The 14,859-nt window shown below is 33.4% G+C and overlaps 3 protein-coding genes across 5 annotated transcripts in view; 1 reads left to right on the forward strand and 2 right to left on the reverse strand.

Annotated features, from left to right (window-relative positions):
- The window catches only part of LOC135791273 (glutathione S-transferase 1-like), a 58,752-nt gene that overhangs the window by 43,593 nt on the left and 300 nt on the right, over window positions 1–14,859 (forward strand). For 2 of the 3 annotated variants that reach the window (XM_065301628.1, XM_065301629.1), the window contains exons 2-5: window positions 9,596–9,758; window positions 13,464–13,522; window positions 14,453–14,594; window positions 14,649–14,813. In XM_065301628.1, the coding sequence (XP_065157700.1) occupies window positions 9,612–9,758; window positions 13,464–13,522; window positions 14,453–14,594; window positions 14,649–14,813 (513 nt within the window). In that variant the 5' untranslated portion in view covers window positions 9,596–9,611. Of the gene's footprint in view, window positions 1–9,280; window positions 9,536–9,595; window positions 9,759–13,463; window positions 13,523–14,452; window positions 14,595–14,648; window positions 14,814–14,859 lie in introns of those variants that run through there. The other variant, XM_065301627.1, reaches the window with a different exon arrangement.
- On the reverse strand, window positions 23–686 carry LOC135791048 (facilitated trehalose transporter Tret1-like). The gene is given in 2 exon segments (XM_065301363.1): window positions 23–314; window positions 317–686. Coding segments are annotated over 2 exon segments (522 nt in total). The 3' UTR covers window positions 23–162.
- LOC135791047 (facilitated trehalose transporter Tret1-like) lies at window positions 662–1,641 on the reverse strand. Its single transcript, XM_065301362.1, has 2 exons — window positions 1,552–1,641; window positions 662–1,491 (listed from the first exon to the last, which is right to left on the reverse strand). Exons 1-2 carry the CDS (start codon window positions 1,589–1,591, stop codon window positions 662–664), a joined length of 870 nt encoding a protein of 289 aa, XP_065157434.1. The 5' UTR covers window positions 1,592–1,641.

The following is a 14,859-nucleotide window of genomic DNA, read 5'->3' on the forward strand; positions in this document are numbered from 1 at the left end:
TAATACATTAATCTAATCATAATTAATCACAAATTCCTGATTTATTATCATTTATCATGGTAATTCCTAACGTTATCTCGTGTATATTACATACCGTTTCGCTGTTTTGTTTATAAAAATATAATCTCAATGACTTAAATGTCATTGTTTAATGAAACATGATTAGATTACGTTAGATTGCTTTGATTTCACTTTCATACTTTCCTGAATCTCTTCCAAAGTTTTTCCTTTTGTTTCAGGCACAAATATTACAACAAATAATAATGTTACAATCGAACAGAATGCAAAAGATACAAATGGTACACCCAAACCAAAATTATCATTGGTTTTTGAAAGAATAACGTTGATAATGTTCCGGCTATACAATAAAAACTATTGACAAGTGATAATGAGTGAGATTTTACATTTGTAGGCATAAGTTCTCCTAACATTAAAAATGGAACTGTTCCCATACCTATACTATAAGTAATAATAAATACAAATAGAGCTACAATAGGTATCCATTCATAATTTGTTAAGTTCACTTGTTTGGCATCTTCAATAAAAGAATAAATTCCAGCACAAAGTAAACTTAGAGTTATTCCAACAGTTGAAAAGTATAATAATGGTTTCCTTCCTGTTTTGTCAATAATTACAGACGCGAATATTGTTATTAGCAGTTTCACGATGTAAAAAGTATTACCCATATTTCTGAAGAGATACCACTGTCCATCTCAGAGAATATTGTGTCTGTATAGAAGGTGATTGCTGATATTCCTACGAATTGTTTGGCACATCGTAAAGTTGTTAATATAATCAAAGTTTTCCGATAGTAAGGTACTTGAAATATATCAACAAATCTTCCTTTGTTTTTCATTTCTTCATCTATTGATGTTTTCAATCTTAGAAACTCAGCTTGAACCACATCTGATTTTTTAAATTTATTTAAACTTTTGATAGCTTCTTCATTTCTTCCATTCATGATATAAAAATATGGACTTTCTGGTAGTCCGAAACACATAACAACCACTAAAACTGGTATGCTTATTGATATTAATGCAGTGGTTTGAACACTGAGGTATAACCCCAATGCATTTACTAATAACATTCCTATGATGACAGTTACCGCCAAGTATGAACCAAGAAAACCTCGAATGTGTGGGTCTGCAATTTCACCCACGTACATGGTCACTGAAGTGTAAGCAAATGAATCGGTGAAACCAGCGAGGAATCTGGAACTAAACAAGATGGCAACGTGATTTGCAAAAGCAAGAGCTATCCATGCTCCGATGTAAGATGCCGAAGAGAATAGAATTGTTTTGAGACGGCCAAAACGGTTTATAGCACGTCCAGCTACTAGACCGCCAAAAATAGAGCCAATTAGGAACATTACTGCTAGCCATGATGCTTCATCACTGGTAATTTTTACTGTATTAGTACCTTCTAATAATTTTGGTATTGATGGAGATGGCCAAGCAAAATTCATTCCACTTATCAAAACAGACATTGAAACTAAAAACAAATTGTATTAGATTTATCAAGTGATAGAAAATATGTATTTTCTGAACATACCAGCAAAAGTTGCATAGCATTGGTACCAATTAATATTCATTGCAATTTTTAAAAGTGATAAATCACTGTTTACTGTTACTGTTTTAAGGATAACTGGTATTATTTGAATGACTCGTGTTTTTATTTATGTTGATTAAAAAGTGATTAGTACAATCAACTATACCATCATTCTGAATCTTGAAAAGAATTTAATCAGATTATCATTATTTTGAAGTATAATATATCAATCAGTGCAAAAACGCGCACGTTTAGAACACGTGTAAATAAAATACAGCTGACTTCTTAATATATTAAACAATGATTTTCATGCAATAATTTCCATCCGTAAAGTAGTTTCAAGTACTCAATCACTACGATGAGATTGAAAATTAAGGTTAATTATAGGATACTAGACTTTTGAATATTTTGTGATATTTATCTTAATAACATAGCAATATGCAAGTAAAAATAAAATTTAATAAATAAATTAATATGATTCTTGGTTTTATTTGCAGAAATATGGACAATAGTAAAGTATTGGTTAAAACACTTTGCGTGTCGTCTATCTATTGTGATAACTGATAAAGCAGACGCCTTGAAACTTGTTTTGGAATGCAGACAAAAATTCAGGTAAAGAGTCTGACCGAAAGTATGTACAAAACTAAAAACATAAATATACGTATATTACTTATAGAAATAAAATAAAAATGTTGGAGTAAAACTAGTAATATAACGCGAGTTTTAATTAGAATGTGTTAATTAAAATATTTAACTTTTCACCCTTAAAATTAACATATGAAAACAGAACATCACATTTTAATTAACGAGGCATAGTTAAGTGATAAACTAAATGCAAATATAACATATATATCATAAATTACGAGATTATATACATTGCAAACATTTTTTTTAATTACGCGTCTACACATTTTTGAAGTTTAATTTTCAGTTGTTTAAGTTTTTTTAATTTTTAGCATTTCAGCAAAATGAAGCGCTGCTATTATTCTCGAGGACCCAGCGGTGCGATGTCGGTTCATAATTAATTCGGCCACGTTTTAATTATTTATTTCCGGCAGTTAGAGCACAAAAAAATTAAAACGAGCGCGGCAATTACAAGCCCGTTGCGTGATGCGTCGGGTGCGTTAAACGCCCGGATTTATTACGCCCGTTCTTGGAGAAAATTACTGCTGAATGCCAACCGACACGCATGAAAATATGCGCGGAAAAACATTTTCACCAAACCAGCAAAAAATAAGAAACCAAAAACAACAATAATGCACAACTAATTTAAATAAAATTAATTTTGATGTTATAATTAAACGAAGATGTAAATTACCAGCCCTTTTTGTGCAAGAAGGTTTTAAGTGGTCGCAAATTAAGTAGATACAAATTGAAATTATTTATTTAATGTCGGCGGCGCGCAATTATTCAAATTGATGAAGTTAAAGAAGAGCTTTAAACAGCGTACGAGCACGAAACAAATGCAAATGATTCCATTTCCATATTCATAATTCGATTGGCGTTTATTTTCGCGCTGCTTTCGCACTCGCGCCTTTCGATTTGCTCAAGCTGCTGCTTCCGCAGTGTCCTTTTTTGTGCGTTTCACGTTTCTGCCCCGTCAGGTTCATCATCGTGCGGCATTTGCATTTCAATTTCAGGGATTTTAATATTAATTTATTGCCCTTCGACAACTTCACCTTCATCAACACCGCAGATAGCAGCTTTTGAAACATGACATTAAAATAATCAATCAAAAAACAAAAATAAATTAAAATTAAAAATTTTTAACCTTTTAAAAGTTAAAATGATATTGAAAGACAATTGTTTACCGAGTCATTTTTTCTGGTTTTATTTTGTCTGTTTATACGAACGTGAGTAGACTGCAAATATATACCTACACACAGATTGATTATGAATGGAAATCCGTATTCTGTTCGCATATGCGCCACCCAAAAGTCCTGCGGCGAGACGCTTAGGGTCCTGCTGGATTCCCGCAACGCGTCGCTTCTTGCGAATGAGCAAACTCTGGACCCGTCGGCTTGGGTTAGACCGACCTGGCGACGGATCTCGCCTGAGTTATTTCTGCGAATCAACGTGATTTATCTGGACAAAAAATTGCTTTCAGCTAGACCTGATTGCAGAAGACACACCTCAAATATACAATGTGTTCAAAATTATTTAATCAAAACATTTTCTTAAAAATATAAAGTTTTACCTTTCAGTGAATTTAACACATAATATTTAAATATTCGTAGAGTCTAAAAATTCACCTTTTACACCTCAAGATAAAATATTTTCCTAGAATTTTGACTTGTTACCTGTTCAGTTTACTTCCCCGACACAAATTCCTCGCTATTTTTACCAAGAAAGACTATTTGTCGACAGGTACCAGCAAGAAGATTGGTGATAGTCCAGTGGCATACTGGTAGGTGTAACACAAAGAAAAAAGAACTGCGAGTACGACGCCGGAGAAGAGATAAGCTGGATTATCGGGGGCGCATTTATGACGTCGCCAGCGGAGGGACCATGCTGATATTTGCATTTTGTTTGTGTACGCCGGTGTCTGCCAGTGGGCTATCTATTGAATTCCGGTAATTCCGTCGTCCGCTATCCACTTTGTAGCCGTTTGGGACAGCATGAAATAACCTTGGGCATGTTCACTATCGCCAGCATACCTCAATACCTTCTATTACCAAATAATGGGCAATCTAGTTTAGTGATTCTTTTTATATTATTATATTACAGTATGTAGTAAAGTTTAAAGTTTTGAGAAAAATATGTATAATATTATCTTGTGATTTGTGACGTTCGCTGGCGTTGATGGTGATGCTGAAAGTTTGCAGATCGTTTAACTTGATTTTCATTGCGTCGCTTCTAACCATTCAAACCTCAAATTACGAGTTTACTCTCGAGTCGGTTTGAGTAATTCATTTCATCAGTTTGCAGTTGGCGTAGTTAGTGCAGTTATGGCGGAAATCGAGACTTAATTAGCAAATTCTCACTTTACGATCTTCAAGCCACTTTGGGGATTAATGGTCAATTCATTTAAATATAAATTAAGTAGTTAAAACTATGAATTATCCGTTTTAATATAAAATGTATAAAAAGGTTTTTTTTATTATGTGTAAAAATCAATTCAATTTAATTTTTATTTAATAACTTGCTGTTGCCCGCGACTTCGTTCCGGCAGTGTTTAATAAAAATGTAATTCGTTTTTACTCTCTTGTTCTAGACATACTCGTAGTAAGAGTCAATTCTATCAATAAGATTAGCAATTTTAATTTAAAGAAATGAATTATATAAAGAATTGATAATAATGCACATCAGCGCGCCATCTCGAATTCAACTATTTAACTATAACTATGATTGAATCTCAATGTCAAATTTTATTCTATAGAAAAGAGCTGTTTTGAGGATTTTCCCGGCAATTATTCGAATTTTTCTCACCTTTAAACCTTTCCTAGACCTCCACGAATAATTCAAGACCAAGATAAGATAAATCCGTTCAGCCGTTCTCGAGTTTTAGCGAGACTAACGAACAGCAATTCATTTTTATATATATATAGATAGAAATTAAATAAAATTGATTTATAAATTAATAATAAAATATTTTATGTGATTGGTAATTGTAATGCATCTAATCGTAATAAAAAATGCGGTTTCGAATGAACTCAATTTGCCTGTAATCATTTTTCTGCTGCACAAGAATTCGATCCTGATTTCATCGCAGACAAAAATCTACATAACTAGAAAATGTCACGCGTGAGGCACTAACTAAGCACATGCAACCACGCAATTTAAATAAAATCTGATAAAATAAACATGGAATATATTCAATATAACTGTGATGTGGTTTAAAACATAAAATGTTATTAACTATTGTTACCAAAGTTTATGCAATTTTAAATTTTCGACTTGAAACATATTGAAAACGAACTGTATGACAACCGGAATCGATTTTCATATAAATAAGTTATTTGCCGCCGTCGTTCCGCTGCATATTTTATGCTCGCATGCGAGCGATTTCCACAATCAATACGAACATACGAGTACACCAACATGACAAGAAGAGTTGCAACATGCATTTGACGCCAGGATTAAGCATCTATCGTAGACTCTTCCTCAATTTTAATTTACATTCAAAATTCTTTAAAAATTTAACTTTAAAGTTAAAAATTAAATTTAAAAATATTAATATGGATTTTACTGTTGTTAACACACTGTATTTTTAAACTTCTTGATGATATGTCATCAGATATCATAGCGTCTTGTCGATTGTGACAAGATTCAAGATGACATGAGAAGGTGAGAATAAGCACAATACACCAAACTCGATCACAACTTGTGCTTTCCATATTTTCACTAAAATATGTAGGAAGGTTAAAGCAGACGACGGAGTATGTATGTAGTTGCGAACGGATGTTGAAAGTTTGATATTGACACGACGCGATGTGATATGGCGATTTTGAAGAGATTGATGTGATCCGGACATGGATGTTTACTATTTCGTAAACGATCAGAGACATAACATCGTTCATAATGTTATGTCATGACATCAATTTTAAAAGTCAAATATTTAACTATTATTAAGGTTTATATTAAAAAAAACATGTAAATTTTGTTTTTATTTACATTTTCTTCTTAAATATCAGATTTATATGTAGATAATTACAAATTTTCAACGAAACAAGTTAAAATTAATATTTTTTTCTATAAAAATGACAAAAAATTTAGTTTTTGAAAATAAAGCATTGGTTTTACTCAAATTTAGTTACCCACTGTCACATCTACCCTTCAAAAAGTGGGGATTTCCAAAAACTGACCACTTGACCACCTCACCTAGGTATATAAACCCTCAACTTTTGCAAATTGTCAACTAGTACAGTGTTACCCTTCAAGCGAAACGGTAAGTCTTGAGTTTCTCTGTAAAATTTTAAATTTTATTCTTATTTGTATTTCTTACTGCAGCAATCAAAATGCGTACGTTTCATCTGGCTATAATCTGTGCTGTAGTGGCGGTGGCGCATTGCTTACCCCCAAACAGTCTCGCTGTTGATCCTCAACAAAAGTCAGACGCTGTTAACCCGCAACAACCTGGTAGCAATGCTGCTGTTGGTACTCAACAGCCGGATAACTACGTGCCGCACGCTACTTACCCCTATGCGGACACCTACCCCAACAGTGGCTATGACAATTACCTAATTCCTACTAATTATCCTCAGGCGGGGAGTATGTTACTTCTATGATGCCAGCTGCCAATGTAAGTCAATATTATATTATGGTAATTATTTTGTTTATACAGTTATACAATCTCATTGTAATCTTAATTATTATTTTTCTGTTGTTTATAGACCGCTCTACAAATTGCTTTGAAAATCTTTGCAAAAATTGGACTTTTCCTTGTTGGCGGCGTAGCTCTCCTCGTCGTAGGCGGAATATTCACCACCGCAGTGTGCTCCCTAACGCCGCTGTGCACCATCACTTTTGCTGGCATGTCAAACATCGATAAAGACACCATGCGCTCATTTGTTACCCCTGACAAACTATCACAAGCGGCGGGTTTCGTGCAGGATGCTATCGGCAAGTACCAGCGCCTACAACGTGCCATCGGTAACAACAATTAAATCATTATATTACCAAACATACCGTAACTTGGAAACGACTTAAGCAAACAAAAATGAATATGGAATGTTGTGGGACACAAGTTAATCACAAATTAAATTTGGTTTCTTCGGTTTTAACGAAGAATGGGAGAGTTGGCAATGAATCGAAGTAACAGTTTGGTTCATTATGGAATGTTTTACTTAAAAAATTATTGACGAAGAGAAAATCTAATACAAAAAGTGCGGCATTGATAATGTCGAGGAAAAATTTAAAAAATAAAAATTTATAACGCAAAGAGCGTATTGAAAGGGAGAGATTATGACTGATTAAGAAAATATACAAGAAAAATGACAGTGGTTGCAAATAGAAACACGATTATGCTACTAAATGAAGGATGGGTTTAAGATTAGAACGTAAAAATCACGTTGTTATTTTCTTGTTAAATATTTTTAAGTTTTAGTATTATGAGTTAGGGACAAAATGAACGGGCAATGATGAGATGATGAAAATGGCGACTTACTGGCAAACGAACAAGGATATTCTGTTAATTTTAAGACAATAACTTACAATACTTTAAAACGAATAAACAAATACAATAAAAAAACAATTCAATTATTATTTTACTATTTTTTGTTTAACCTTGAACTATATCATTCTATTTATAGAAAAAATAAAATATGAATGCATAAAATGCATTATTAATGCATTTAGTCATAAAATACATGTGTTCACTTGCAATTATGATTTATTTATTTATCTGAACCCCGAGTGATTTGTGTCATTATCTGTAATAATAGCACTTTTGCTCAAACATCGTCAAGCACTTCATGTACCAGTCGGAAAATTGTAGTCATTTATTGATAATGACATATTAGCACACACTTTGCACTACGTACTCACACAACCTCACATCTACTAGTACCTCATGCGCACGCCACATCAAGGGTATTATTTCTAATTAGCTAATAATCCACGTAAACATTCAATAACCATTTGAACTGTCAGATGATTATCGATGCTAATGCTGACAACATCAATTAATTACAAAAGAATAAAAAATTCACATAATTCGATCATTTCGATGTTGAAACTTGTTTATGTCAATTCCATGTCAATTAACTAGACAAACAAGTTGGATAGCATTAATATGTTGTATTCATATGATAAAAATACCTTTTCAGTTGCAGTTTTGCGATTGAAAAATAAAAATGGTAAAATGCCATGCAATTAATCACTTAAATATAATTCCACCTCTTTGTGAAATTTAAATATTGCATATCGGATGTTATAAGCAAACAGCGCTAACAATATGTATTGACAAAGGGCTCATTAGTCGGAGAGAAGCTGAATGTTTGCTTTGATGACAACGAAAGCGAGCAACTTATAATTTCGTATAAATTTTAATCATGGATTGTGTAACTCTAGAATTATACGGCGAGTGCTTTGTGCGCGACGTCATAATCAACTTATAAGTTCCGCAGTTGGTAAACAAGTCACTCGATATTGTACTCGAAAAGGTGGATTACGCAAACACACTAAAAGACCTAAGTACTCCCGCATCTCAAACGAAACGCCAAGTTTCAACTAGCAAATTGAAGTTTTTAACGCGTTTTTAACAAACAAAATCAATCAAAAAGTAAAACTTTTATATTTTTTAACACTTATTAACATAAATATTTAGTAATGTCAAATGTATAAGTGTTTATTATCCACAACGGATGAATAATTCAAAAACATTCGCAATTACGAATTGAACAAATCAGCCTACCTGCAATTCTCAGTAACTTAATAAATAAATGATTCTTAACCTGCTTATATTCAGCATTACTAGTTTGTAGAGTTATTTAATCCGTTGCTATGGTAAATATACCAAATGTTATCATTAAAATAACTTATTCTTTACAGAATTTAATAAAAATTAATTTTTAAATGATTAAATACATTTTATAGTCAATTTTAAAGTTTAGTAAATTTTCAATTTATTTTTATTGATTTGGTGTGTTGTTGTGATGATAATAAAACACTTGGTATCGAAGTATCGACGAAAAGAAAATCGCAGAAAACCATTGTCTACTTATTACATTTTCACAATGCCGACGACGACAAGTGGGGCATTGTCTGCGGGTTAATATAAAGGGGTTGTGCATCGTTAATGCGACCAGTCTTGGCTATGAAATCAATCCTGCAACTAAACCAAACTAAATTGAAGTCAATCGACGTAAATTGATTGCTTCGCATTGTCATTGAATTTCATTTTGATCTACTTTAAAAGTAATTTAAGTTTTCTACGCTCTACTCAATCAGATTATATAGATTTTGAGTAGTAATTACACTTAAACAAACTGGGGAATTGCACGTGTATGGATAGCTCTGCGGTGATACCATTTGAAAACTCCGCATCGTAATTTGTTTTCAGTTTAAGTTGAATCAAAATTGTGATATTAATATGTGTTTTTTGTAGGGCAAAAACATTGAAAATGGAGAACAGTATTGATATGTATTACTTCCCGGCGAGTCCACCAACACGCGCAGTGTTGATGCTGGCGCGTGCTTTGGGCCTGATGATGAATCTAAAACTGGTCAATATCATGGAGGGTGAGCAGATGAAGCCGGAATTTTTAAAGGTAAAAAAATATTCTGCTAAAGCAAGCAAAATCAAACCGAACTTAAGCTGAACCAACAAAATCACAAAAACGGAAACAAAAAATATCTCTAACGAAGAGATCTCTAAATGAGGGAACAAATGAATAAATCCTTTTTTAAATTCTTCCCTAAAACTTTTTTAATATGACTTTACAACGTTATATATGGTGAAGTAAAAACCCTAGACATAAATAAATCCAGAATTATTAAAATATTATTGAATATTTGAATGATTTTTACGATTGAAAAAATTTATTTCAAGATATTTTGTTTTTTAGTTTTTTTAGACACTTGGTGTACAAGTAAGTGTAGTTGAAGTACACCCCTACAGAGAGGTGTAGGACTGTAGGTAAAGCATTATCATTAGAGCGGGCCAGTGTAAAAAGGTTAAATTGTGGGCGAAGCGTGCCCGCCGACCGGATTCCCGCCTCCTACGCGCCCGTCGAGCCGGTCATTCTCTACCGCCAACTAAACGTATAAATCAAGCGCAAAAACCGCTGACGGCCGGTCGTGTATCTAAGCGAGTCGGAATAATTTCTACTTTTGCCATTTACCATTTGTCACTCGGTACTTTTTTCACGTTTTTACATTTTTCGCACAAATCTCTACACGGAGCATATTTCAAGTTCTTTTGTAATATAAAGTTCAGCTACAAAACGCATTATAAGCTAGAAATAATTGTATATGCAAGTCAGCATGATGACCATTAAAAAAACTGTCATTTAGTGAAAGGTAAAATTAGATATTAACAATAATTAGATATTATTGCATAAATTGTTGGTTTAGTTCATAGGAGACATTACGTCAATGTTGTCTGATTTGCCCTGATCAATAATTCACATCTTTTAGAGATTTTCAAATATTGCAATTATTAAAAAGTAATATTTTTAAAATTTTCACGTGCTTATTATTTGAATTTTGTAATACCTAACACTTGTTAGATATACTCGTAGCATACATAGACAATAATAAACTTTTGGGTGTTGGGGATAATCGCCGAAGATTGCAAGGATTGCGGTCCGTTAGAGTTACGGTTCTACATTTATTCCTAAACGTACCCTTGGCACTTTGCACAAATAAATACCCCAATATGCAAAGGCTGATGAACGCTCTGTAACAATTACGGATAACTTTACTGAGTGCTTAAATTTTGTTCTAGACCAAACCCAAAAGTTGCCACATCCTACAATTAGCTAATAAAGTATATATAATATATACCTATATTCATTTTAAAATATTAGTTTTTTGTTGTTCTATTTTGATGACAGCACTCATATGTGAGCATATGCCACTTTCAGCATTCATTGCACGGACAGCAGTGTTTCACGCATGTCGTGTCGTTTGGCAGGACTTGCGGAAGGTTTGCGCTCATCACGACCGGATGGGATGGCGTTGTCCGTTTCCGGGTCGTCCGGCAACGACGTGTGTCATGTACAATATACTCCCGCATGACCCAAGCGCTGATACTCAGACTTTTCGCGAGTTTTCACTGTTTTTCGGAGTTTTTGGCTAACTTTTCTCGCAGCTGTTTTTCACACCCTTTCATTCCAGTGAATTACTCTGGTAATTCAATGACGCACTCACCAACTCAGCAAATAAAAAGTTTGTGAAATAAACAAACAAAAAACTGATAAATAAATCAATATTACAATGCATAATTCAAGTTTACGGACGAAACTGAACATCAATTTTAGAGGGGATTTTTTCGGTATCCACACAAAGTAAATATTATATTAGAGGGTAAAGAAAGTAGCTGTAAAAGAAGCAAAGTTGGGGATAACGGCGAGGGTCAAAGAAAACCAAACCCTCGCATATAAGAAGGCAAATGATCAAAAGGTTACAAAATAACCTTAGATAAAATGACGGATGTTCATTTACATTACTTTACAAACGCGTGCTTTCTGTAGATAAATATTTAAAATTATTCAAAATATGTTAAAACAAAGCGAAAATAGAACTAAAGAATTTACGCATTCAAAAAGAATAAAAATTATTAGTGAAAACATGTTGTTCATGTAATACTCGCATTCAGTACATGCATGTCTATGGTTATGAGCGTGCAACTCGTGTTCCGGAAAACCGGAAATTGAATAAAAGTAGAGCAAACAACGTGCGATGCACGCGCGCGCGACCAGCTTTTTAACGCCGCGGTTGTGGTCGGTGACATCGGCGCACATAAAAGGGATAAAAGTGGCTTTATATCTATGCAAATTCAACCAAAATTGTTTCGTTTAGTTTCACTTACGGTTTACAAGACCGCGGACCGACCGGGGGCGGACGGTCGGTCGGTTGCAGGTTTCAATTTAACGTTAACTTTGTTTCGTCGTTAGTATTTTCATTTCCCGTCTGAGGGAAAGTCGTCGGAACATTACTGCTCAACTAACGAGCATATGTAAATACTAGCAGAGCAAACAAGTGAACGTAGATATAACATTTGCTTTTGGATTTTACTATTTTACCCAATTCTCTTTAATATTTCATCCGTACATTTTGTTATCATTTCAAATAATGGGATTTATTTGAATATCAGTTAAGCATTAATCAAAATAATTCAATTTTGATATATTTAAATTAAAAATCTATCCAATACTCTGATTAATCAACCGATTATTTTTTTAAAGGAAAGTTTAATGGGCAATTTTATGATATCTCCATTATGATACAATATTATTTTATAACTGAAATTTATTAACGTGTGTTTCACATGCCTGGTATGCCTGAAATAGCGCTTTTTAATCAGTAATAACTTTTGCTGAGTCAAAATAAAAGTTTGCCGTTCAGTTTCCAGTTGTTATGTTGCAGGCGATGCGATGCAATGCGGGTTCGTTATAGCCGCTCGCAATCGGTGCGTGTTTCGCCTCCGAATCACGTCGGATTCACAAAACATTCCGTCTGTGTCTAAATGTGCAGATTGCACCCACGACACAGACTGCAACAACATACTCGTACTACTACACACAATACTGAATACAGAAATCTGAAAATCGTAAACTTTTCCACGTGTAAAAGAAGTTTTCAGTACGTGCAACGCGAAAATCCTGAATAGTCATAAAAAAAAACTAGCTGAAATGTTTCGAATTCCGGCGCAGCGCTGAAAATTAATCAAAAAGTATTGGCATTTTCAATAAATGCACAAACAAATCCAACAGAGAAATTATTCACAACCTAATGAAAGGAAAGAATTATGAATAATTTAATATTTTATTGGATTCATCCAAATTTTGCGTAACTATATTGTTTTTGTTTTATGTGTAATAAGTCAAAAACAATCAAATTCGAGTGTAGAATATGACGCTGTGCATATTTTTAATCCATTCAAATAATTGTGATGCATTGGGTGCTTGAATCTCATATTCCATAAATATTTTGTTGACAAATCTACAATTTCAAAGGTTAAAATTAAAATACAAAACAGAACGAATGGCAAAAACTACTTACGATATAGAATAATTAAAATGGAAAATCATCCTGCAAATGAAAGCGTTTAATCCTTAATGAATGAAAATGCAAAGTAAAATTGGTATACGATATTCATAAAACATAACGATTGAAATAATATACAGGTTATTTTAAAGCCTAATGAAATAATTAATAATAAAAATTAAAATGTTACTGGCAACGTAATTGATAAATTATTTAAATTTAATATAATTGTGATGAATAAATATATTATTTTATGTTTTTAGTTAAATCCGATGCACACGGTGCCAACGATGGACGATGGCGGATACGTTTTATGGGAAAGGTAAATACGAATTCATATTTTATACCCCTTTTGCGCTATCTGCGCGTATCGGCTTACATCTTCCGCCTCGGCGTGCGAGGGTTTATAGCAAATTTCTGCACGACAATTCCATGAATACGTATAATATTTTATACGCGCCGGCGTGGTATTCGCAAAAAGTCGCATCCGATACGGACGTCCCTAACCGGAAAACTATTGCAAAATATAGAAATGAATATAATGTACATTTGGTGTATAGGTATACGCGTATAGAGCTTACAAACTTTTGCAATGCATGAAAACCAACAAATGCAAAAGAAGTGCAATGAAGAAACTTGGATAGCAATTTGAATAAGTTTGGGTGAAGTCTTTCCGGAAAATGCACTTAGATGAAATATTATGCTAAGATCACTTTTATCTACTACCTAAATGCAAAAACATTTAAAAATAAACACAAAAAGAGTATAAACAGTGTCAGGTTATACATTTTAAGACAATATCGATTATTAATTTCGGAAAACTCACGAGCTGTTTATCTCAATGTAAATCTCTAGAGACACTTGTAACCCCCCGCAAATTTGTTTGGATATATCATTTATTCAAACAGAATTACACGCTGAAAGGAAATTATCCTGAACGGAGTGTGCTGCGACAGGAAGCCGAAAACGCGCCGGAAATGAGAGTTTGTATATATTTTACGTGTATGTTAAATTACCCAATGAGTCTCCGATGGGCTGTCCCTTTTTCAAGTTTGACTTTTCGCGTTTGAATTTCACATTTCACATTTCGGATGTTATTTTTACACATCCTTTTAGCCTACAATTCTTCCTGTCCCCAAATATTACCAACAACCAAATATATCATTCATATTTCCCAAAGGATATGAACTCCTCTTAAATCCGCCAAACTAAGTTAAGGTATAAAACATTTATTTATTTTGTGTATTTTTAGTAAAGCAATAATGAAGTATCTAAGTGACAAGTATGATAAAACTGGCAAATTCAAAGCGGTAAACGCAGAACACGAAGGAAAAATCAATGAAATTTTGTATTTTGATGGTACTACTCTCTTTCCACGCCTCGGTGATTATATGGTACTAAAAATATAATTTTTCTAAACAATATTTCATGATTAATATATTTTATAGAGACCAGTAATGGGCGGATTGGAACAGCCAAACAATGAAAAATTATCGCGCATTGAAGAAGCTCTAAAAGTTCTGAATGTACTTCTGGCTGGAAACAAATATGCGGGTGGTTCCCAAATGTCTATTGCTGATTTTGCACTGACAAGCACAGTGTCAACAATAGAGGTTTGTGTATTTATGGTTTGATAATTGTTAAACTCATAAAATATAC

This window comes from Atheta coriaria, unplaced genomic scaffold, assembly GCF_025399875.1.
Source record: "Atheta coriaria isolate IRGN ID8LTWV9N9 unplaced genomic scaffold, Caltech_Dcor_3.1 hic_scaffold_4_pilon, whole genome shotgun sequence".
NCBI lineage: Eukaryota > Metazoa > Arthropoda > Insecta > Coleoptera > Staphylinidae > Dalotia > Dalotia coriaria.

Coding starts and splice junctions, on each gene's coding strand:
- LOC135791047 (XM_065301362.1), bottom strand. CDS start 1,591: ATGAATATTAATTGGTACCAATGCTATGCAACTTTTGCTG. Junction 1,492..1,551: donor ATGCTATGCAACTTTTGCTG/GTATGTTCAGAA, acceptor ATTTGTTTTTAG/TTTCAATGTCTGTTTTGATA.